Source organism: Panthera leo, chromosome B4, assembly GCF_018350215.1.
Source record: "Panthera leo isolate Ple1 chromosome B4, P.leo_Ple1_pat1.1, whole genome shotgun sequence".
Classification (NCBI taxonomy): Eukaryota; Metazoa; Chordata; class Mammalia; order Carnivora; family Felidae; genus Panthera; species Panthera leo.
Genome location: NC_056685.1, coordinates 47,955,776 through 47,980,874, shown reverse-complemented (window position 1 = coordinate 47,980,874; position 25,099 = coordinate 47,955,776). Strand labels below are relative to the sequence as shown.

At 42.0% G+C, this 25,099-nt stretch overlaps 2 protein-coding genes across 2 annotated transcripts; one reads left to right on the top strand and one right to left on the bottom strand.

Moving 5' to 3' along the window:
• Positions 1-14,277: 14,277 nt before the first annotated feature.
• On the bottom strand, positions 14,278-15,285 carry LOC122224280 (histone H2A.J). The gene has a single exon (XM_042945867.1). It carries the CDS (start codon positions 14,835-14,837, stop codon positions 14,448-14,450), a length of 390 nt encoding a protein of 129 aa, XP_042801801.1. The 5' UTR covers positions 14,838-15,285; the 3' UTR covers positions 14,278-14,447.
• Positions 15,286-18,005: 2,720 nt separating this feature from the next.
• Positions 18,006-18,335, top strand: LOC122224281 (histone H4). The gene has a single exon (XM_042945868.1). It carries the CDS (start codon positions 18,024-18,026, stop codon positions 18,333-18,335), a length of 312 nt encoding a protein of 103 aa, XP_042801802.1. The 5' UTR covers positions 18,006-18,023.
• Positions 18,336-25,099: the final 6,764 nt, after the last annotated feature.

The following is a 25,099-nucleotide window of genomic DNA, read 5'->3' as shown; positions in this document are numbered from 1 at the left end:
TAATTTATGTCATGTTTTCAAAAAACTGGTTCGATCACTGCTAAGCTTGATACAAATCTCTAAGCAGATAATATGGATAGATATTACTGTCTCCTTCTCAAAGTGTCACTTTGTTATACATTAATTGCCCCTTAAAGTCATTTTGAAATTCCTTTTACTCTTTTTTCCTGGGCTTAAGATGTGAAGGATCACCACAACAATATGGCATAGAGTCAGCGTAAAGTCCTAGACAACACCCAAAGTTCTGTTTAGTTTCTTTTTTTTTTTTTTTTTTTAACGTTTATTTATTTTTGAGACAGAGACAGAGCATGAACGGGGGAGGGTCACAGAGAGAGGGAGACACAGGATCTGAAGCAGGCTCCAGGCTCTGAGCTGTCAGCACAGAGCCCGACGCGGGGTCGAACTCACGGACCGTGAGATCATGGCCTGAGCCGAAGTCGGACGCTTAACCGACCGAGCCACCCAGGTGCCCCAAGTTCTGTTTAGTTTCAATTCTCATTTTGTGTATTCCAGTTTGTGCTCTTCGTAAAATACCACTTTATACAGAGTTGGGAGACTTTTTTTTAATATTTCTTAAACTTCCTTTTACTTCATCAAGTAATTCTTCAGGCCACAGAAGATGCCACAATCACCACCTCATATACAACTGCACACTCAGGTTGTGTCCTCAATTCTGACTGCAGCACATCTACTATATGAAAATGGTCATCAGTCAGAATCCGTTTGGAGGACAGGCCTTTATGGCAGCACTTCTAGAGTTCAAAGCTGTCACTGAGCAGAGGTATGGATAATTTCTACACACCCAGTCCCGGGTTCAGGAAGGTATAAATGAGCTGTGGGGAAATCTTTCTGTTCTTTCCATCCCTGGGATGAAGGACTTTTAGCAAAGGTCAGAGCTGGGACCTCTATGAGACCAAAATAAGTCTCCCTACCACAGTTCTCTTATTTCTTTTCTTTCTTTTTTTTTTTTTTTTTTTTTTGTTAATGTTTATTTATTTTTGAGAGAGACAAGAGTGTGAGCAGGGGAGGGGCAGAGAGAGAGGGAGACACAGAATCCAAAGCAGGCTCCAGGCTCCGAGCCGTCAACACAGAGGCCGACGCGGGGCTCGAACTCACAGACCACGAGATCATGACCCAAGCTAAAGTCAGCCGTTTAAGCGACTGAGCCACCCAGGTGCCCCTCTTATTTCTAAGAATGCCTTATAGTTTGGCTGTGAAGAGAAGTAGGTAGGACAGAGGGCAGGTGGCTGAAGACTGGCTGAGCAGAAGGGTTTTGCTTGATCAGCATGCTCAATTTTGCTGAGGGTCAATAGACAGTAGAGAAGGAGAGGTTGGAGAATGAAAGGGTAGTTGATGGAATGAGGTATCTCCTGGCTTAAGGAGACATGAGAAATAAACTATTCATTCTGTAGATAGTTACTGAGCACCTGCTGTGAGCTAGGTGCTAGGAAAACAGTGTAAAGCAAAATCAGATGAGGTTCCTACCTTCAAGGTCCTTAGGGAAATTTCAAGAAATAAACATGTGTCTATATCACTTCTGTCCCATACCTTGAATACGGTACTTACCAATACTAATTTTTAAAAGAATTTTATTTAACCTGTGCTAATAAACAATTTGGAAAAAAATAATCTGACAGCTATTACATGCCATGTAGCGGTGAAAGACCTTTTCATCATCTTTATAATCTTTTTAAAAATCTTAAAAATCTTTTAAATGAGTTTTTTAAAAGTGGAAATGTTTTCTCTGAAAGGTTAAAAATACTAAATATCAACTGATTACCTTAATAGTGCTGCGACCCTAATAGGAAAAACATTTTGTTTAAAAAAAAATAATAAGTTTGCAAAGAAAAGACCATGGATTCCCACATACATGTTTTTCCTTGATCTGTTACCATATTCAAACAGGCTATTTCCCCTCATTAGGCTTCTGAAGCCTAAAAGTTGTCTTGTATTGCAATTTACCATAATGAATCCCTATTTAGTAAGAATTGTACCACATTTACAAGAGATAAATAACTGATAACTAGGAGAATTAACATTTGAATAATGCTGTGAGATGCAAAAAAAAAAAAAAAATGTGTCGGGGCACCTGGGTGGTTCCATCCGATTTGGGCTCAGGTCATGATCTCACAGTTAGTGGGTTCCAGCCCTGCGTCGGGCTCTGTGCTCAGAACCTGGAGCCTGCTTTGGATTCTGTATCTCCCTCTCTCTCTGCCCCTCCACCGCTCGCTCTCTGTCTCTCTCTCTCTCTCAAAAATAAACGTTAAAAAAAATTTTGTTTTGGAGATTTGTATACCAATGTTTTGGGAGGAAACTTAGAATGCGATAGTGTTTATATCCATAGAATCTCAAGAAAAATTAGAGTCCAGGGAAAAACAGAATTAACTCCATTATCACTTCACCCAGCAACCTTGACTCCAATAAAATGGGGAATGAGAGTAAAGAAAGAAGGTAACAACCAAAGTTCAGGCAGGGAGAAGGGAAAAACAGATATTAAAATAGCTCTGAAATCCTGTCTGATTTTATAAAATACACTACCCACAAACGAAAAGGTCATTCTATCTTTATGAAAGCTGGACTTTTTTCTGGGAGTTGATAAAGGTTGCCATAGTTAGGGACTTAACTGCAAAACAAAAAATAAAACATACAGACAAAAAACTCCATACCTTCAAATAATACTTGTTGGCTTTTTTGAGTGATAAGGGAATCAAAATGCAAGCAGGGTACAAATCCAACATCTACGGCCGTTCTTATTGCTGAGTAACACAGATCATAGGAGGAGCTATTTTAAAATCCATAATTTGTACTGAGAGTTTATTCATAAAATACATGTTCATGAAAAACCTTATGGTTAACATAAAAAAAAAAGCAAAGAATAACATACCACATTTATTAGAGCAACCCAGTTATTTAAATAGATGCTTTGCGTTTATTTGGTTTTTTTATTTTGTATTTTTATTTGTTCGTTTCCACTATTAGACTAGAACAGGGATCAGCAAACTTTCTGTAAAGGGCCAGATGGTGGATATTTTGGGCTTTGTGAGCCATACAGCCTCTGTCACAACTACTCAATGCTATCTTCGTAGTGTGAACCCCACACTGCAGGCAGGTGGCCTGCCTGTCACTCTCTCTGACCTCAAGGAAAGGACCCCAGGAGATCAACTCTGGGGAAGCAAGCACGTGAGGGAGTCTGGGCACCACTGAAGGCCAGAGGCCTGGAGTGTGGTCTCCCTGGTGGGGGGTTACGGGAAGCTGGTCCCCAGAGCGAGGCAAGGTTGCCAGGTCACAGAGAGACGGGGCATTCTGGGCACATAGTGGGACAGATTGCCACCGGGTGTCCTCGCACCCTCACTGCTTACCCACCACAACGACCAGCAGCCTGAGCCAGCAAGATTCGCCCTTTCCTCCTGCAAAGTCATTCCAGTGCCCTCTACTGAGAGAGACAGCATGCTTACCAAAATGGAAAAATCACTAAAGGAATTCGGTCTCTTTTCTCAGAAGTAGTACTGAAGTTTGAACGTGGAGCTCAGAAGCAATCAGTTCAGAACTGGCACATGTGAGTGTGAAGAAAATCCAGTCTTCTTTATGTCCACTGTTACAAGCCTAGTTACACAGTTATCAGCACCAATTCCTTTGACAAAAATAGGGAGCATTTATTACTCCAGCTCCTTCTGGCAGGTCATTAGGCACTGTTAGCTTGTGTGTACTTGCTAATGATAAAAGGCTTGTTTGGTCATTTTTGTTCTTAACAAACTCTTAAGGGAACCCTGGTTGACTGGCAGTCTCCACGTCAGAGGTTTGTTAAATAGAACAAAGCTAAGAACTAGGAGGTCAGCAAAACATGCTCTGGGAAACTCTGGCAGAGACGGTGGCACTCGCTAAAATATTCCAACGGCTCTTCGACAAATTCCAGCCTTATTGACATTTAGATTAAACGTGGCGCTAGTTCAGGGCGCCTGGGGGGCTCAGTCCATTAAGCGTCTGACCAGCTCAGGTCATGATCTCACAGTTTGTGGGTTCAAGCTCCGCGTCAGGCTCTGTGCTGACAGCTCGGAGCCTGGAGCCTGTTTCAGATTCCGTGTCTCCCCCCTCTCTGCCCCTTCCATGCTCATGCTATGTCTCTGTCTCTCAATAATAAATAAACATTAAAAAAAGTATTAAAAAAATAAAAATAAATAAACATGGAGCTAGTTCTACTCAAGGAGCTGAAGCAAAGAAGAGTGGGTGTGAGTTCTCCCATGCTTCTACGTCGGCTACTGGAAGAGACAGGAAGTAGTGGTATATATATGGGAAAAAATGGCAGAACAGGCTGGCATCTGTAAGTTTTATGGACTTCATTTAAGGTCTACTCTTGTGGGAGCTTCAGGAACACGGGAATTTCATCTGTTTTATTTGCTCTTGTTAGCACACTCTGTATATCAAGGGTCATGTGAGGGGGTGACCTTTGTCATGCGAGGCAAGACCCAGTTATATTCTTCCCCTATGGCAGTGGGTGCCTGCTCACTTTGCGTTCAGATTACTAAGAGGCCTGGCCCTCCAGAGCCCCTCTTTGCATGTTTCTGCTCTGTTCTATGGCCCCAGGAAACTGAACTGGGGAGACTGCATCAATGGGCTTTTTTTTGTCTTTTGGCTTTCACTGGGGCCAGCCAATGGGAAGCAGGACACTGGAGGAAGGGAAGAAAGTGAGGTCATGGGAACTATTCCCTTGGACCCTCCCTGCATGGCTGTCTTGGGTTATATTCTCTTGGTTCTTCCTGTCATGCAGGCTCCCTCCACTCAACCTTCTCCTACCAGGTCTGGTGATCACTCCTTCCTTTCACTCCATCAAGCCTAAGGGTGGTAGTGGAGCCCAGCTGTCACTAACCCCCTTCCATGTGGTTTCCCTGTGCGCTACTCACATCATTGTAAATAATCCCATTGGGGCGCCTGGGTGGCTCAGTTGGTTAAGTGTCCAACTTAGGTCGTGATCTCACAGTTGGTGAGCCCCACATTGGGCTCTGTGCTGATAGCTCAGAGTCGGAAGGCTGCTTCTGATTCTGTGTCTCCCTCTTGCTCTGCCCCTCCCCCACTCTCTCTCTCTCTCTTTCTCTCAAAAATAAATAATAAAATATTAAAAAATATAATCCCGTTATTACACTTCTCTCAACTCACCGTGTTTGGGCCATGCCATCTGTTTCCTGGCAGGATCCTGGCTGATTTAGTTCCTGATTTATTGAATAAATATAAGATTTATTGAGTAAATAAATAATATATGAGACAGGGAGAAGTCATTGAACACAGATAACAACTGAGTTCATAGCATAAAACTCTCAGAGTAGCGTTTGGCACATGGTTAACTACAATGTGCTTGCCAGAATAGGCTCTGCATTTCAGGATGAGACCCTGGCTGTGATGTAGGGGATCGGCTGGCTGCAGGGTGAAACACCAGAGCTGGGAGACCCGGGGGGAGACCACTGCAGGCAAGCACCCAGACTAACACAGAAGGGTGGAGGAGAGGAGTTGAAGATCTAGTTCAGGGACAGAGAGCACAAGACTGGATAGTCCAGGTCATCGAAGGGATGAGACAGAAAGGGAAGGAAGAGCATAGTCTCCAGCTGAGAGCTTTGGTTGTATGGCAGTGACGTTATTCGTTATTCGGGGGACTTATAAAGGGTGTGGCGCAGGTTCGTTAGGCATAATGGTGCTGAAGAGGAGGAAACGGACGGTAAGAGCAGCTAACGCTTGTGGAACATTTGCTGTGTGCCAGGCCTTCTCAGCATGCCCTCTGCCTCGTGTGCATCAATGTATTCAGTGCTTACTACAACCCAGTGAGGTAGCTACTGTCATTTCCTTCATTTTACAGATGGGTCAATTGAGGCACAGAATGGTTAGATAGCCCGCCCAGGGTACCCAATGAAGGGAGTCGAAATTCAGACCCAGGGAGGGGGTAGTAGAACGAAGGGAACTGGTCTAGTTCGGAACAGGCTCAGGTTGAGATCTCTGGGAGAAAACCCCATGGGAACCTGAAATGGGCGAAGGACTTATGAAGCTCAGGAGGCAGGCAGGGGATATAGATCATAAACACTGATGGAGACACAGGGTAATACAAAAGGGAAAGAGAAAAGCCACAGAGAAAATATAAGGTAGGGCGCCTGGGTGGCTCAGTCGGTTAAGCATCTGACTTTGGCTCAGGTCATGATCTCACAGGTTTGTGAGTTCGAGCCTTGCATCCAGCTCTGCACTGACAGTGTCCTCTCTGTCTTCCTTTCTCTCTCTGCCCCTGCCTGGCTCTCTCGCTCTCACTCTCTCTCAATCTCTCTCAAAAGTAAAATAAAAACTCTTTTAAAAAAAGAAAAAGAAAATATAAGGTAATGATTATAACAATAGCAGTAATTTACTGAGCCCTTACCATACACTAATCACTAAATGCTTTATGATAAGGGATAGACACTATTACCTTATTTTTATGCATGCAAAAACAGAGGCTTAGCCAGCTTATAAATAAATGTCTATATTTTTGTTGGGTTGGATTTTTTTTTTTTTCTGACACGAGTTCAAATAAGAATAACAGTGGTGGGGCACCTGGGTGACCCAGTCGGTTAAGTGACCGACTTTGGCTCAGGTCATGATCTCGTGGTTTGTGCGTTCGAGCCCTGCATGGGCCTCTGTGCCGAATGAAGCTTGGAGCCTGGAGCCTGCTTCCGATTCTGTGTGTGTGTCTCTCTCTCTCTGCCCTTCCCCCACTCACACTCTGTCTCTCTCTCTCTCTCCCTCTCTCAAAAATAAATAAACATTAAAAATTTAAAAAAAAGAGTAACAGTGATTTCTATTTGGGCTGGGCCATGGGGAGCAGGATATTGGAAGATGGGAGGAAAGTGAGGTCATGGCATTTACTTAGTATTTATATTTAAACATACAAAAATTATATATATAGAAGTATATATAAATATAATATAAATTTAAAATATCATTTATTATGAGCGATACATGGATTATATCATGTTAAAGAAACCAGAATATTCTTACCCTACCCAAAGACACACAAAAAATGATTCAAGATAAAAAGTTCCTTGATGAACATGAAAACAAGCGGATGTTGTTAGAGGATCGGGATGTTTGAAGTATACAAATGTGGGGCTGAAACACCCAAAGACAGTAGCTCCCTCTTTTGCATGGTGCTTGGACACTGCCGGCAATTGTCTTGAGATGCCCTTGTCCACTTCCACGGTTCAGCAAGCCCTCTTCCGGGTGTCACATTTTTTCTTTAGCCACTGACAAAGGGGAAGGCAGCCCAGGACAGCTTTGTCACCAGTCTGGACTGTCAGCCAGGCCTTGGTGCTGCTGAGGGTTGGCCTCACAGCCACACCATAGCTTTCTGTGGAACATAAACCGTGTCATAGAACGCCAACAGCAGACCAGGCCATTCTGTGACCATGAAAAATCAAAACCAAAAGACTCCTCTGTAATTGTGTCTGAGCACAAAAGTCCACAGGGCGAGAGTGGACAGAAGCCTGACAAGTCTGTTTCTGAGCTATCCCCCGAGGGCTGAGGCGTTCAGGACTCTTCAGACCAGCGACCCTAGGACAAACTTTGCTTTCAATCATCATTTCTAAATCAGATAAAGAGCTCTGTCTTTGTGTCCCTGAAGACTGGTCCATTTAGTTTTGTCTGGATCTATGATCAGTCATCACTGATCACAAGCTGTGGGGATCAGAAATTACCCCCTTTTTTTTCAAACGTTTATTTATTTTTGAGAGGGAGAGAGGGTGCATGCGAGTGAGAGAGGGGCGGAGGTGTGTGTGTGTGGGGGGGTGGGAACACAGAGGATCCAAAGCTGACTCTACACTGAGAGCAGAGAGCCCAAGTTGGGGTTCCATCTTGTGAACCGTGAGATCCTGACCTGAGCTGAAATCGAATGGTTAACCGACTGAGCCACCCAGGCACCCCAGAAATTACCCTTTTTATAAACCATGTTGTTTTTCTTAGTTGTCACAATCTAAAACTGCACCTCTTTCAAGCCAACCACTTGCTTCCTTCATGTTTTCTCATTTTAATAGGAATTTGTACATCTCTCTCTGTAATAAGCACAATTTCACCAGGGATATTTTAGAGTTGCAGTTGCCACTTGGGCTTTTGAAATGAACAAGATAGTTCATTTGAGAAGTACTTTAAAACAGAAAGCAAATAAACCCACATGAGGAGATTGGTTGGTCTGATTTGTCTTAAAAAAAAAAAAAAAGGTAACAATACAGGACTTATTCCTCCTTCCTTCCCAACTGGAGTTAAGCAGTACTGGCTTTTCAATTGTATGACTTGATAAAATTATCAAGGACCTGAGTTACTTTCTAAATGTGCTGTCATTCTCTTTTCTGTGTGTATGTGTTAAAATCCGTTGTTCAACACCTAAACTTTATTTCCTCTCCTTATATGGAAAACCAAGTCAAGCTTTACAGTGGTAACTTCATATCTGCCTGAAGCCAGTTGCCTTCCTTTCTTTTTCTTTTCTCTTTTCTTTTTTCTTTTTTTCTGTTCTTCTTTCCACTTCCCTCCCTTGGGAAACTAAACATTAGCTGATTAAAAGAAAATCACTTTGTCCAGGTCAAATTTCTCATTTCAAACATTTGAAAAAGTCTATATTATACTAACTCAAAAAGATATATGCACCCCTATGTTCATTGCAGTATTTTTACAATAGCTGAGATATGGAAAAAACTCAAGTGTCCCTAGATAGATGAAGGGAGAAAGAAAATGTGGCGCACACACACACACACAAACACACACACACACACACACACAGACACACACAGGAATATTATTCAGCTATTAAAAAGAATAAAAACTTGTCATTTGCAACAACATGAATGGACCTAGGGGGTATTATCTAAGTGAAAAATGTCAGACAGAGAAAGTCAAATACCATATGATCTCACATATATATACAATAAAAATGAAACCGCCAAGCTCATAGATACAGACCACAGATTGGTGGTTGCCTTAGGTGGCAGGTGCGTTGAGGGGGTTGGACCAAATGGGTAAAGAGAGTCAAAAGGTAAAAACTTCTAGTTATAAGATAATTAAGTCATGTAGATGTAATATATAGCACAGTAACTATAGTTACGAATACTGTATTGCATATTTGAAAGTTGCTAAGAGAGTAAATCTCAAAAGTTCTGGTCACAAGAATCGTCACCATGTGTGGTGACATTTGTTAATTAGACACAAATATTGAACAATTATGTTACAGCTGAAAATGTTATATGGCAATTGTACCTCAATAAGAATAACTATAGCTTTCTACAAATGATATTTATAAGCAATATATATTTCTTTAAGAAAGTAAATAAATTAAATAACTAGTTTGATGAATTAATAAGTTACCACTGTTTCTGTAACTTCTTTAAGATTAAAACTTAAAACTTCAATTAAAATTAAAACATGTAAAAATATTCAACTAAATATTCAATATTCAAAAAATATTCAATATTCAAAAAAATATTCAACTAAATGGAATGATAATAAAGGATATATTATTAAAGGGTCCTTTGCCAACATTCTTCCCAGCTTTTTAAACAAATGTGTCTGTCCAACTTCAGCTCAGGTCAGGATCTCACAGCTCATGGGTTTGAGCCCAGCGTGGGGCTCTGTGCTGACAGCTCAGAGCCTGGAGTCTGCTTCAGATTCTGTGTCTCTGTCTCTCTCTGCCTGTCCCTCACTCATGATCTATCTCTCTCTCTCAGAAATAAACATTAAAAAAAAATTTTTTTAAACAAATGCTCTCGTTGTCATCAGATACATCCCCAAATTTCTGTCTGTGCAAAGTGAAAATTCATATGGTAAAAATCCATATCCATTCCAACACCATTGGTAAGCTGAGTCAGCCTGTCTGCATTGCCTGTGTGGGAGAACATAATAACTTTTAAAGAGCATTTTCTAATTATATGGCAAAGTATAAGCAAATTAGGGGTGTCCAGGAGTTCAGGGAGCCAAACTATGAGAAATCTCCATCCTTTGACAGACTGTCTCCATGGGCCATGTCCTTCCTTCTCCTCAGCTCCTCTTCTTCTGCCAGGAGATTAGATCTCATAGATCCCCACATCCCGTTCAGCTGTGGCTGTTTTCTGTACAGCCACTTAGGCATCTATACATATATTCTGTGTATGTATATTCCCTCTCAATGACTTTAGCCACTGACCATTTTTAGTGGACCGTTTTGTTATGACTCCCAAATTCTTATCTCCAGGCCAGACCTTCTTCCCTAGGTCCTCTCACATCCAACTGCAGCCATTGTATTCTGACTCCCCTGCCTTGGTGCGTGCTGCCTCTCTGCCTGGAACACGCTAGCATGTCAGGCTAACTCACACACCTAGGCCTATCTCAGGTGCCACTCTCCCCGCCAGGCTGAGTGATACAGGTGCCTCTGTTCCCTGTTACCGAAACACCTGCTTTTACCGAAACAGATGTTTTGCCAAAACATCTCCCTTTCTTTACGTGTAGCCTGTTATACTGTAATCTTTTTTTTATTATATTATAATCATTTTTCTGAACAGCTGGTTATCAATTATAGGTTTCACACATAATATATACGCAATAAGTTGTTGAACAAACAGGTTCCGTTTTTAATCTGCGTGGGTGTAGTTAAGCCATTAATTCCAAAGTAGGCGGTCTTTAGGGGCGGGGAGAATGCATATTAAGATTTGAATCTGACCGGTTAACAAGCTTTAACCATTTATTACTCTCTTTCCTGTTATAGGTTGATTTGTGGATGTCCTGTAATTAGTAAAACAGCCACTAAGCTTGTTTTCATGGGTTGCTATCAGAAAAGTCACAGGATTGCTAGAGTGATGTTTTTCTATTTCAACAGGTGCCACAATTATTGCAATTCACTCTAAATCGAGTTGCGCATAGAAATAATAATTACTTGTTTCTACACGGGAAACTTTTGTGCTCTCATTCACATTAACTCAATGACTCCTCTGCAAAATCCACTGATATAAACTCTACTAGTATGCTCCCTTAATAAATAAAACTGAGGTTTAAAGAAATTGAGCAACATTTCCAAAATCACCTAACTAGTATGGGGCAGAGTGGACTTGAACTTAAGTCTTGTTCCACGTAGCTGAAGTCCTTGAACACCATGGTCTATGACCTTTCAAGGGCATTTGTGAAGAGTGCATACAGTAGGTCAGTCATCACCAATTACGGAGACAGACTAAACCTTTTGATTCCAGGCAGAAAAAACTACACAGACCAGTTCTCAGAGAAACAAAGACAAGACTGGTCCCAGAGGAAAAACAAAGCATAAATCCTACCCAAGTCACAGCCTGCCACATGAATGACTTATCTTGGCAGGAAAGGGTACGTATGTCTATAAATACAACTGTGGATTGTAAATGTATTAAAAAATCAGAATTCAGGTCCCACCTGTTCTGTCCTAAGTCATCTTCTATGCAGTCTAGTGCTTGAAGAAATGTTGGCCTTTGCAGTTAACAGTCATACATCGGCAAGAATTATTTGTTCATCGAGGATCACAGGCTGAATTGATTTTGCAGTAAATGCATGCTTACTGCAAAGTAATACAAAAAGTAATGCAAAAAGTATGCATTTTTAACAGCCAATAAATTATTCAGGTTTAAAAAAACCCTTGAAAACAGAAATGGTGAGGGGCATCTGGGTGGCTCAGTTGGTTAAGCATAACCCTTGATTTCGGCTCAGGTAATGATCTCATGCTGGGCATGGGGCCTGCTTAAGATTCTCTCTCTCCTTCTTTCTCTGCCCCTTCCCTGCTGAGGTGCAGGTTTGTGTGCTCACTTTCTCATAAATGAATGAATGAATGAATGAATGAATGAACGAACGAACACACAAACAAATACATAAATGACAGAAATGGTGAGAGACTGATTGAGTCTTGCAGCAAGGGAAGTATTTGAGGGGAAACAATCCCTGGGGCAGTGGAGGTGGTGCAGGAAAGGGGGCACTGGTTGTACTTTTAGGCTTGACTGGCTTGCTCTTCATGTAACAGGGTTAGACAGACTCCTGTGAATCTTCAGAGGAACAAGAAAAATTGCTTTTTTCTTATAATTGTCTTGGTGGCCCTTGTTCTTGTTTTGCCACCATTTTGGTAATAACCTTTCAGATGCCTCAAATCTTTTACAAAATTAAGACTTAAATGTCGGGGCGCCTGGGTGGCTCAGTTGGTTGAGCTTCCGACTTCGGCCCAGGCCATGATCACACAGTTTGTGGGTTTGAGCCCCGAGTCAGGCTCTGTGCTGACCACTTGCTCAGAGCCTGGAGGCTGATTCGAATTCTGTGTCTCCCTCTCTTGCCCCTCCCCCACTCATTCTCTCTCTCTCTCTCTCTCTCTCTCTCAAAACTAAATAAACATTTAAAAAAAGACTTAAATGTCAAAACCAGCATTGGATATGTACACACTTTATATTATATATATACATATGCCATATATGTAGGTATATATATTATATGCCATATATACAGTCCTCTACTGCCTACCATTTCCCCAAAGTGGTAACATTGAGAACTATCCTAATGATTGTGTGCTAAAAAAACAAAACCAAACAAAAGCCTGTTACAGTTATACCTTAACCTATAAGGGTAACCCCAGATCTTGTAGGAAATCATACTTCTTTTAATTTATTCAGTACCTAATATGTGCCTCATACGTATAGTAAATGAACTATCTCAGTCCTTAAAATTGGTATTATGACTATTTTACACATGAAGAAGCCTTCTGGATGGAAGGTAGGAGTGAAGTAAATAAATAGCTGTGGACATCTTGGCACCTGCCCATGGTACCCTTGGAGTCTATTCTCCTGGGGAATTAGGGGGCAATAATCTGCCTCCTAACAAAGATGTGTGTAGCCCTCAAAGTTGACCATGTTGGAGAAGTAATCCCGACCTTCATTTCCACAAGCAGCAGACAGACACAAGTATTAATGGAAGCTGAAGGGGATTCTTTTTCTGATATTAACATTTCTTTGTTCAATGTCCTGTCTTCAGTTACCAGGAAAAAGAAGTGAGCTCACAGAGAGTGGAAATCTAGTTGTCCTCATTCACAGCTGTACTCCCTCAAAAAATACTGGGGAAGAAATAAAGAAAGTCAATGTGGGAAAATGGGCCACACACTACCAAAATGAAGAAATATATATATATATGTTTTGTTTGTTTGTTTGTTTTTTGAAAGGAAGACTGCAACTCTGACTCATAGGAAAGAGGACTCCAAAGATGTGAAATCTGAACTGGGATCCTACTTGTGGGCCTGGTGGGCCAGGATGAAGCTTGCAGAAAAGGGTAAGACAGAAGGGTCAGTTGAGGACAGAATAGGATGGCTAGGGTTTAAACTTTTAAATATGGATTCCTGATCTGAGACGTGTTTCTTCTTGCACTTAAGTCATTTACCCTTACCTTTTCACACATCCCATGTTTATTTAAGCATTACTGTACAATTAAGCAATGCAAACCCTAGAAGACTGTTGGGATGAGATCTTTACTCCATGCCAATGGGGGAACATAAAAGACTTCAAGCAAGTTATTTGTTGTTAGGAAGCAAAATCAAATTGATTACATTTCCAAAGGAGTATAATATGGTGGAGACAAGGCCATCATGAGAAAATCATTTTAAAAGCTCCTAAGCATAAGCAACTCATGACTAAAGACACTGCACTGTTATGCAACATGAGTGTCAGGAGAACAAATTTACTCATGACTCATGCTTCTGTATTACACATCTTACTGGATGTTTCCTTCACCTTAAAGAAATGTGAACATAAGTGTGTATATAAAAATACCTGCTATCCAAAGCATGTAAACACAACAGCTATTAGGCTAAGAAAAATCTGTTGACATGGTGTCATCAGAACCACTCTTCCAAGACTGAGAGTTACTCCACCTTTTGAAAAGTATGGCCAGTAAGCCAACGTCCTGCCAGACACCAACTAGCCCCTACTGCGTCTTCCAAATTGGGTCCTCCTGAACAGCCGGGACAAGACAGAAGAGTGAAAGCCCTGGGAAAGAGGTGTAAAAATAATCCCCCTGCCGCAACCGCACCCTACTCGGCCTGTCTTTTCCATTAAGGCGAGTAGGGAGAGACCCCAACTCTGCCCAATTCCAAGCCAGTGGGTCCCTCCTGGTCTCCTTTATCCGCCCACAAAACGCCTCGAGGGTGCGGACCAAAGTAGCCCACAAAGCGGCTGAAGCCAGCCCACCAGTACCTGCTCCAGAGGTCTCCCGGTTGCCCCCCGGGTCATCCGGAAGGTCCCCGAGACTACATAGCTCTCTCCACCACACGATTTTCACCGACTTTATTGGCCCTGGACTTGGCGGGCCCCTCGCCGCCCACCTCCCCACTAAATCCCGCCAGCCTTCCATGACATCGAGTATATTGAAAAATACTGCGGGCGGTTATGAAAAGAGCCTTTGCTGGGAAAGCCAGCTCCCCTGTGGTGGCGTCAGGATCACTTGCTCTTCGCCTTTTGACTCTCCGTCTTCTTGGGCAGCAGCACGGCCTGGATGTTGGGCAGGACGCCGCCCTGAGCAATGGTGACTTTCCCCAACAGCTTGTTTAGCTCCTCGTCGTTGCGGATGGCGAGTTGCAGGTGGCGAGGGATTATTCTGGTCTTCTTGTTGTCACGAGCGGCATTGCCAGCCAACTCCAGGATCTCCGCTGTCAAGTACTCCAACACCGCCGCCAGGTACACGGGCGCCCCAGCGCCTACTCGCTCCGCGTAGTTACCTTTGCGCAGCAGTCTGTGTACTCGACCGACCGGGAACTGGAGGCCCGCGCGGGAGGACCGAGATTTGGCCTTTGCCCGCACTTTGCCGCCCTGCTTTCCACGACCAGACATGTTTAGCTCTCGCCAAAAACTCCTGCCTGCGAAGCGAAACGCAGCAATCCAGCTCTGAGCAAGTGAATGTGAAGTACTACACCGGAACTGCCTTTAAGACTTTGTGCTGACACTAGGCGGTGCCTTCTCATTGGGCGCAGCAACATCCTCAGTTCTATTGGCCAATGACAGGCAGGCTCCGCTTCCAACCAGCGCTCCTGGTTGAGGGACCGCCTTCTCCAGCTCTCTCCAATCAAAAGAGCAAACTCCTAGTCCTCATTTACATAACCCCCCATATGAATACGCAGGACCCGACCGCTCTGCGTTTGGGGCCTCCGTTGAATTCAGTGCATCCTGAGATTTGAACGTGCAAGTTTGCTCCAAGGAACGTCTTAAGAATTAAGGAACCATGGTTAGAAACTGAAAAATCTGGAAGAGCTACTCTGTCTACAAGTAGGAAGCACTCCAGCAAGAAATACTAAAAGCAATTGAGGACGCAGGGTGAGCCGTACTTTGCTCTGCCCGGTAGGTGGATTTTCTCACCGTATACAGCATCCTAACCAGCTAATTATCTGACTCCAGACCCCGCGCTTGTGGGCAAGCGCCTGCCTGCCGTTTCTTTAAACATGCGCGCCTTGTATCCTGCAAACTCAGATGCGCCTGCTGTTACTCAACAGTGTGGGGAGCTGGCCCCAAAAGATGCCTCGGACTGAACTGACCATCTGAACTATCTTAATCAGCCTAGATGACACTGGATCCCTGAGCAATTCTGCCATTCACAGGTTGCCAATCTTCGCTTCTAGGGACTGCGAAACTAGAGTGCTAGACTAGACGTGAATGCTTTCCTCAGAGACTGCAACAAGGTCGGTTAGCCAAAACCTAACATCTCTTGTCTTTGAGGTTATGAGCCTGAAAAGAGTCTCTGGATTCCAAGGAGAGGCCGCAGGAGCAGCACAGTTTCTGAAGCAAAAAATCTTGGCCCTGGTTTGCTCCTTATTCATCACCGCGCTGCTGATCATGTTCTCCAAGGAGACTGAGGGTCTCCTTGTAGAGGAGTCCGGAAATCAATATGGTCGCCTAAGACATTCTGGTGGCACTTGGTAGTTCCCTTTCCCAGTCCTCTGCTGCCCCTGTGGTGCTCCAGTCCTGAAAAGGCTAAAAAGAATGGTAGCAACTGTACTTACCTAAATTGCAGAGCCATAGCATTTGGAACAAAATAAGTTTTTTTTTTTTTTTATAAGAAACTATTTTTTAACAATTCACTGACATAATTTAACAATTATACAATTATCCTATTTGTTTTAAGCACATTAAAATAAGCAACATTTTATGTGGATTATAGTATCCATTTAAAAGTAAAACAGATTTACCTTCCCACCATCCTAATTAAAGATTTGATTGCAATGAAATCACATTTTTGCTTATTTCTGTACGTGTCCTTATTGCCTAGAACAATGATTAACCTATATATACATAGTAGACACTCAATAAATGTCTTTAAAGTTGAGAAGCAGTATACTGTTATGATTAAGTCGTTCATTCTGGAGCCAAACTGCCTTGGTCCAAATTCTGGCTGTACCACTTACCAGTTGATAAGCTCTGTAGGTATCCCAAAGTGTTTGAAGATTAAATATGTTAGTAAGCATCCAACAACTGCTAGATAAACTGAATAATAGACAAACCTCCGGTGCATTTATTAACATGTTATTGATATGAGTTTTGTAAATTTTGCTTAAATTTTGCCTATATTAAGGGAAACTTTTAACAATTATTATTTTGGATATGTTTTCCTTTTATTCTTGTCAGCAAGAGGATTTCTAACTTGAAAATGTTCTTTGATTTTTTAGTCTTAATAAAATATAAGTTAATCAACCAATTTACTATTATAAGAATCCCAATCTCTTCAAGATCTGATAGACTTTTCTTTCTTCCTGTCAAGGGTTAAAGTCATGTAGTACAATATGAGTATTCAGGATTTTTTGCAGTCATACACACAGTATTCTGAGGACTCTTTTATCACTAACAATAAAAATGTGTTATGGAGATGGGTAGGGATGGGTAAATTATAAGCATTTATACCTATCGAAAAAATTACTATAAAGCTTTTTTTAGAAAGTTAAAGACTCGGGACAGGGAGTACAATTTACTACAATATTCCTTCCTCCAGATGTTAAGTGCCTGGGAGAGAGTTATGAATCATCCTCTAAATACTGCTGCCTTTTATCAATAAAACCTTTTGGGAGGACAGAGTCCTGTATCCTAGAGCGGTGAAACTACTGAGAGTTTCGTTTTGTTCAGGGATTCTCTTAAGAAAAAGATTGAAAGCCTCCTGATGAGCTATTTGCAGTACAAATCACTCTTCAAAGCTACGATCATGGGCTCTATTATTTTAAGACCTCTGAATTTTAAAGTGGAAGATGTGAGAACCTAAAGTTTGAATGAAATAAGAAATTTACTTTATTTCAACTAAATAATCATAGAAATCGTTATTTGTTGAAAAGCAAAAGTGCGCGGGGTTGGGGAAGAGGGCAGAGGAGGCAGAATGATCTGTAAAGGGCGCACAAGCAGTGATAAGGGAAAGTCTGGGAGGAGGGAGGAGGGGATAAGATCTTTTTTGAAACAATTTTAATTCTTTCTTTGCGTGGGTCACAAATGAGAAAAAAGTATTAAAAAATCTCCTCTGCCTCCCACTAGTGACTTGAAAAAGATCCACAGATGAAAAGGTGTAAAGCTAATTGCTTTGAAATCTAACAAGATATAATGCATTCCCGGCTACTCTTTATTTTTCATGTTAGTCTGGGAATGCTGTTATTAAAGTAAGCATTCCTAGAAATCGCGCGCGAGAATGGGTATAGGGGGGACACGGGAGGGAGGAGCTGGGGAGAGGAATCCAGCGCACATAAATCTGGCCTACTTTTATTCAAGCGTTGAGAAAACGAAATTCCAATGAGTCTTTCCTCAATTTTACAGTAAAAGTACCAAAAAGCTTTCCCAAGAAAGCAAACAACGAAAGTCAGCTCCTTCTCCTCACAGCTCCCTCCCTCATTTTGGGAGGGTGGAAAAAAAAAGTCCCTTCGCGCCTAGAGCTCCGCCCACTTGCTTGAGGTTTTCAAACAGGTCCGCCACCAGGCACTATAAAGCTTGGTCTCCAGTCTCGTACCCCTAGTTTCTTGCTCTTCGGCTTTCAGGTGTTTGCGTACTGAGAGGATGTCTGGTCGCGGGAAAGGCGGCAAAGGGCTGGGAAAAGGAGGAGCCAAGCGCCACCGGAAGGTCTTACGGGACAACATCCAGGGTATTACGAAGCCCGCCATCCGCCGGCTGGCCCGCCGAGGGGGTGTCAAGCGCATTTCGGGACTCATCTATGAGGAGACCCGGGGAGTGCTTAAAGTATTTCTGGAGAACGTGATCCGCGATGCAGTGACTTACACGGAGCACGCCAAGCGCAAGACAGTCACGGCAATGGACGTGGTGTACGCGTTGAAACGCCAGGGCCGCACGTTGTATGGCTTCGGGGGCTGAGCAGTCCCGGCGGCTTATCTCCACATTTCTAAAGGCCCTTTTAAGGGCCCCCAGGACGTCAAGAAAAGAGCGAACACTTTGCATTTACTGTGTGAATGTGCAATCTAGACGCAGATCGGTGCATTGGGTGAAATCCAGCCCGATGCCCTGAAAGTACCTGTCCCGGAGGGTAGCTGCGGGTTGCAGGCGGCGGGCTTTGGGCTTCCGGGGAGAGGTGTGGGCGGTTAGTGCTTGCAGTAGGGGCCCAGCGCCGCTCGCATAGGATGTAGTGTGGGGCGTGCGGTACCGGGTGGAGACCTCGTTCTATGGTACACATACACACTGGGCTCCTGAGGTGACTTCGGGTTACATTTGAGGGAAGGAGGCATCTCCACTGCAGAAAAACCACGTTTTAGATGTGGCGGTTGGCTTGTAAGCGGCCGAGGCCTCTGTCCCTGAGCCTATATACAGGATTCTATGCAAATTAGGGCTAGTTGGTGCTGCCTCCGATTGGGTCTGGGGACCACGCGTCAGAGGGGACGGCTCCTCGTCAGTGCGGCAAGGTTGCCTGGCTCCTGAGAACGCGGAAGTGCAGATAGCGCGGAAAGTGCTAAGTGCGGCTCTAGTGTGGCGCGCAGTAGTGCCGCCTTCTGTGAATATTTTCTTTGCTGACGTTTGAGTAGGAGGTGACCCAGTGCCGACGCTGAATAAAGGCGGCCAAGCGCGGGCGAAGTCGAAGGCGGGGCCAAGGCTCACGGCCCCGGCCAGTGGCCAGCTGCAGTTAGCGGCATGGAGCGGGTGAGCATCCCGGCCCGAATGCCTGGCGGTGGTGCTCTGACCCCTGGCCGTGGAGATTCAGGAGTTAGCCGGCAGTGCGGCCAGGGGTGCGGGGCGGCATCGTGCTGCTGTTCAGGAGGAGATAAGCCCTAGCTGTAGAGTAAAAGCCCTTTTCTGAGCCGTCGGCGGCGCTGTGGGTGGGAGATGGACGGAGGCCCGCGTTCTGATAAATTCGGTGGAAATGGTGGGGGCGAGGTAGCTGTGTAACCGCGGGTCCTGCCCAGTGATTCCGCGGTGTGGCCTGGAAACCTGAAGCAAGGGGCGGCCTGTTTGAGGGCGCTTTCCCCAGGCGACTGTAGGATCAGGACCCTGGGGACCCGTCTTTGTGCTGGCCGTCAGGGGCCGCCAGTGGGGCGAGGCGGGAACGGAGCTCACTTGGAAACATTTCTAGTATTCTCCAAGCGGAATCTGGCATTATACCAATTATTGGGGGTCAGGCGCTTTGGAACACTTTGTGTCCCATTACTGCGTTTGATTCCCCAGCAAACTTATGAAGTATTTATTGCTATTTTACAGATGAGGAAACTGATAATGGGGGAGTAAGAATTTGAGGCAAGAATTGAACCCAACCCTGTTAGATCCTGCAGCCTTCGGCCTTACCTTTATATGACACTGCTTCTGCCATGGAGGCCTCTTGGCCCTATTTGCTGATATTTCACTTCTCAGTATTTTCCCCTACGCCATAAAGACTGAAGTGTGTTCGTGATTCTGGTATTAATTAAATTTCTAGGGCACTGAGACAGTCCCAGAAGCTCAACTTTCTGTAATGCAAATGAAAAAAACTGAGTTACTTAAAAGAAACAGCAAAGTCTGGCACACTTTGGTGCCTCTGTATTTGTTGACCGTGAAAGGGTGAATGTAAGTAGGTGGTAGATAGATAATGTAGCTATTAAAGCTCCAATTTAACATGAATCAAATATTAGGGTGAAGATTAGGACCCCAGTGGGTCATGGATATAAGTATTTGTATGGCAGTTCAATATATCTATTCCTTAAGTATTTAGCTTACTAGGAATTGCTTAATTTTTTTTTTTTTTTTTTTTTTTGCTTGTATTTTTGGTGATGGCCTTATTTCTTCCTAACTGCCTAACAGAATTCACGTTCTCCCTTGGAACATAGCTATTTTTGCTCATGTCTTATGCTCTTTATAAAATATAACCAAATTATTGGAGCACAGGAAATCTTTATATTTGTCTGTATGAGTCCTATGATAGTACTAGCAGTCCTAAAGTAATCATGTTTTCCAAACCCAAGCTGGGTCACATGACTTGAGAATACAACAAAGTATCTTAAATTGGAACTGAGATTTTTCTGAAGTTGACTAATAAAATGCCTTACTGCAGGGGCCTCCGGGTGGCTCAGTCAGTTAAGCCGCCAACTTCCGCTCAGGTCATGATCTCACAGTTCATGAGTTTGAGCCCCGCATGGGGCTCTGTGCTAACAGCTCAGAGCCTGGAGCCTGCTTCGGATTCTGTGTCTCTCTCTCTCTCTCTCTCTCTCTCTCTCTCTCTCTCTCTCTCTCTCCCTCTCCCCTGGCTCACACACTCTCTCTCCCTCTCAAAAGTAAATAAAACATTAAAAAAATTAAAATGCCTACTACAAATGTTTGTTAAAGAACTTAAAACTTCTCTGTAATGCCTCCCTTAAATGTGAACGGGATGCTGTTGAAATTAGCAAAGCGATCTCTTCTGGTTTTTGAACATTTAATGCCTCCTTTGTTCCAAGTACTGTTAAGGTTTGAAGATTCAGAGATAAATAAGCACGTGTCTGCTAGCAAGAAGTTTCTATTTTCTGAGTAGACATCGGGAGGGTGGTACACATGTGGTTTACTCTAACAGAGGGGTATGAATGAGGTGCTGTTGGTGTACAGAACAAATTTTGTCAGGTGTAGGGCTGTCTTCAAAGGTCAGATGGTATTAGAAGGGGAATGCCACACCAAGCTTAGGGAACAAATGTCATGAACAAAGGTCACAGTAGTTCCCAGGTCTGGTGTATTGGGGACCTCCTACTGTTGGATATTTCATTGGTCCTGTGTACTAATCTCTGTGTATTTGTTTAACTGTATTGATAGTATTAATTAGAATGTACATTTAAATAGCACTTTATACATTTCAGAAAGCTTTCATATAAGGAGGCAACCTGATAAGTACGAAAAACCCTGGACAGGAAATTGGGTCTTAGATGGTAATTGTGATCTTGTTGCCAAATATCAGTGTGACATTTGATTATTTGGCTTCTCAAGGCTTTGTCTCCTCTTATGCAGGAGTAATACTCAGCCCAGACACACGAGTGTGGAGACAAGCTGACTGTTGTGCCTGGTTTCCCTTCTGATCAGCCAGTGACTATTACCCGTAACCATTTGTTAAATACTTTATATATCACTCAATTTCTAAGCTCTCTTTTTTGATCTGGAAACCTTTCATTTTTCATGCATCTAATGTTATCATAGCTATAATTGCTAGTATTCTACATTCAGAAACACTTATTTCCAAGTCTTTTATTTGTAAGCACAAATAAGGAAGCACAAATATGTGTATAAGTAAGAATTTAAAAGTGGGATATAAAACTACATAGAGCACAATATTGATATAGTAAAATACTACAATTAATCTTTCCCTTTACCAACATGTTAACAGTAGTTATTAATGAGTAGAGGTTTATGATTATTTTAATTTTCATCTTTAGATATTGCTGTATTTTCCGAGTATAAATACTTTAGTATAATACTTTAGTAATGAAATCAATATTTTTAAGTATTTTACTTTGAAATGAATTTTCACAAGCATGATATGACCAGAGGATTAATGGGAAGGTTATATAGTGCATATGGAAAGGATACATATACACATGCACATGTGTATGTGTATATTACAAGTGGGAAGAATGTATCATTGACACTACTCTACTATATATGATATTATCTATAGGTTATATATACCTTCCCAAAATAGCTTTGTCTGTATCTCTTATGTGACTTACATTTCACATGTAAGGGGTAAGGGTGTAAAGGGATTTCATTTCCTCAATTAGACCTGCCAACTGTTTCTTTGAAAGAAGAGTCCCTGATTTATAGTGGGAGACCCAGAAGGGAGATAAGGATTCTATAGGTAATCATTAACATTTAAATTCTTCCAGGGAATAGTCTTGCTTAAATATTTGATGAAATACGATTTTTGCAGTGGTTTCTCAATTCAGTGGTCAGAGAAAGAAAGTAATTTGGTTACATTCCAGGTTGTGGCCCAAAGGTAATAACTGCTGCCATCCCTTCTCTCAGCTTTACCATATGTGTCCATTCTCTTTTCTCTTGCTTAGGTGGCTGCTGGCAAAACAGTCTAGTGCCTGTGGATATGTCTGTCCAGAATAGGAGATTAATTCTCTTCATTCAGTCTCCCCTAAGGAAGGAGGAGAAAAGAGCTGTCAAATGCCTCTCTGGACTGATAACTCACAGCTGTGATTATCCTTATCTTCCCACGGAAGCAGCGGCTCATGGCGGTGGAACTGATTCTGCCTCCTTTTAGTAAGCCTGGAAAGGCAATGACTGATTGCAATTCTGTCTTTGGAATTTGAGGTGCATGATGCCTCTTTATCCACAGCTTGGACCCTAGTTATGAATTCTGGGACAACAAAAGAAGATTCACCCAACATCTGACATCCTCATAAATACTATAATCCACAGATAATTTCTGTTCGTAATATGTGTATCTTTAAATATTTTCCATTGGCTATTCTTATGTCTATATTGGCAGTATCTCTCCCATCCCAGTTTGTGTTTGGAATTGTTTGATGAACCCCGTATACATATTTATGTCTATGTGGAGGTTCTTGAAGGATCCTGGATAACTGCTCCATTTCCCACCCTCAAATGTAGCTGGTTTATTGAATATTCTCAACTCAGGAGACAAATGTGAAAACTTCATCCATTCTCTATCAGATCTCTCCTTTAACCTCATGATATCTTGAAAAGATTCCATTACGTTTTGGTCACTGTCTCAGTTATTAATAAGTCAAATCTACTTAAAGTTTCAATCTCTTATTCAGTATAAAAAACTTTTCCTTTCTCCATGGCTGACTAGCTCTAAGCTCAATAGATGTGGAGTGGGGAGGGGATGGTTTGTACTTTAACTTCCCACTATAAAACCTGGAATCCAGAGGGGCCCCCTTGTCATGAGCCTAGAGCAACGGGAAAATTTCAGGAAGCATCATGCCACATGTAGTAGCTTTGGGTAAGTCCCTTAACAAATCTGAGTTTCACTTTCCACATCTATAACATGGCAATAACAGCTCTCAGGATTTTATGACGGTTAAAAGGGATAATATAGGCAATATATGGCAGGTTGCCTAACACTTATTATACATTTACTAAATGTTGGATGTTACCATTATGATGATAAACATCTACTCATTCCCCATCCCTTAACCAATGACTTGTGTCCTTTTAGGCCTGACCTTGTTTGGAAGTTCTGATTAGCTTATGAGGGACTGAAAGTAAAATCTGTTCCTCTCTGACACCTTTTTGATTCCTCTTTAATTTTCCCTAAATCACTGTAGAAATATTTATTTCATTTTGGACCTCTTTATATTTTCAAAGCAAAATCTATTATTTCATCTATTCCTTAAAACACCTCTTTAAGGCTAGTGTGCAAGTGTCACTCTTGTTTTTTGTAGTTTGGCAGACTCATGTCCCTTGAATAATTATTCAAATTGCTGTAGCCAGTTAGTGGTAACATTATGCCTAAAACCCAGGCTGCATGACCTCTGCTTCCCAAAAGATATAATTGCCACATATTTATACTATTGTCCCATATACTTCTATATTTGTAATTAGATGTTTCCACTCTGTAAATGTTGATGGGACATGCTCAAATTAGGTCAGGAATGTAATTGTATACTGGTGTTTGATAAGAATTCTAGGAGTCAGTGATAATGTATAGATAGTATAATGACCTCATAATTGTTAATGTGGTTGAAGATTAGGCATTATAAAAGTTGAAGCCCTTCTGAGTTTTGAACAGCATGAGTTCATTGTTAATAAATTATGCCTAACCTTTACTGTAACAAATTTAAAGACAGTATTAAGAAAAACTAGCAATCTTGCTACCGGGCCGAACTATTTTCATTTTTCATCAGTACCTTTGTGATGATAATTTTAAGTGTCAACTTGATAGGGTCAAGAAATTTGACCAAATGTTATTTTGGATGTTTCTGTGAGGATGATTTTTTTGTGGATGAGATTAGCATTTAAATCAGTAGACTTTGCCCATAATGTGGGCAATCATTTGAAGGTCTTAATAGAACAAAGACTGCCTGAATTCTGCCAGCAGACAGGTCTTTGAGCTTGAACTGCAACATCAGACCTTGAGTCTCCAGTCTGCTGGCCGACCCTTAAGATTTTGAACTTGCCAGCCTGCATAATCATGTAAGCCAGTTTCTTAAAATAAATTTCTCTCTCTCTCTCTAATTTATAATATAATATAATATAATATAATATAATATAATATAATATAATTAATATAATATAATTAATATTTATGATACTATATATTACATTATAATAATTATAATGTAAATTTCATAATATATATAATTTTTACATATAACCTCTCTCTCTCTCTCTCTCTCTCTCTCTCTCTCTATATATATATATATATATATATATGGATAGATAAAACTTGTCTTTGTATATGCATGTGTGTGTGTGTGTGTGTGTGTGTGTGTATACATATATATTCTATGGGTTCTGTTCCTCTGGAGAATCTTGACTAATACAACCTAATATTTTGTCATATTTACACATGTTTTATATAGCATACTATTTTGCATTTTTCTTCTCTTAACTTATACCTATATGTAAAGTTACATGGGTAAATAATGATATTATATCTGTAAATTACCTTAATCTATGTACGAATGTTTTCCTCCACTGTCTTTTTCTCTTTACCCTAAATAGGT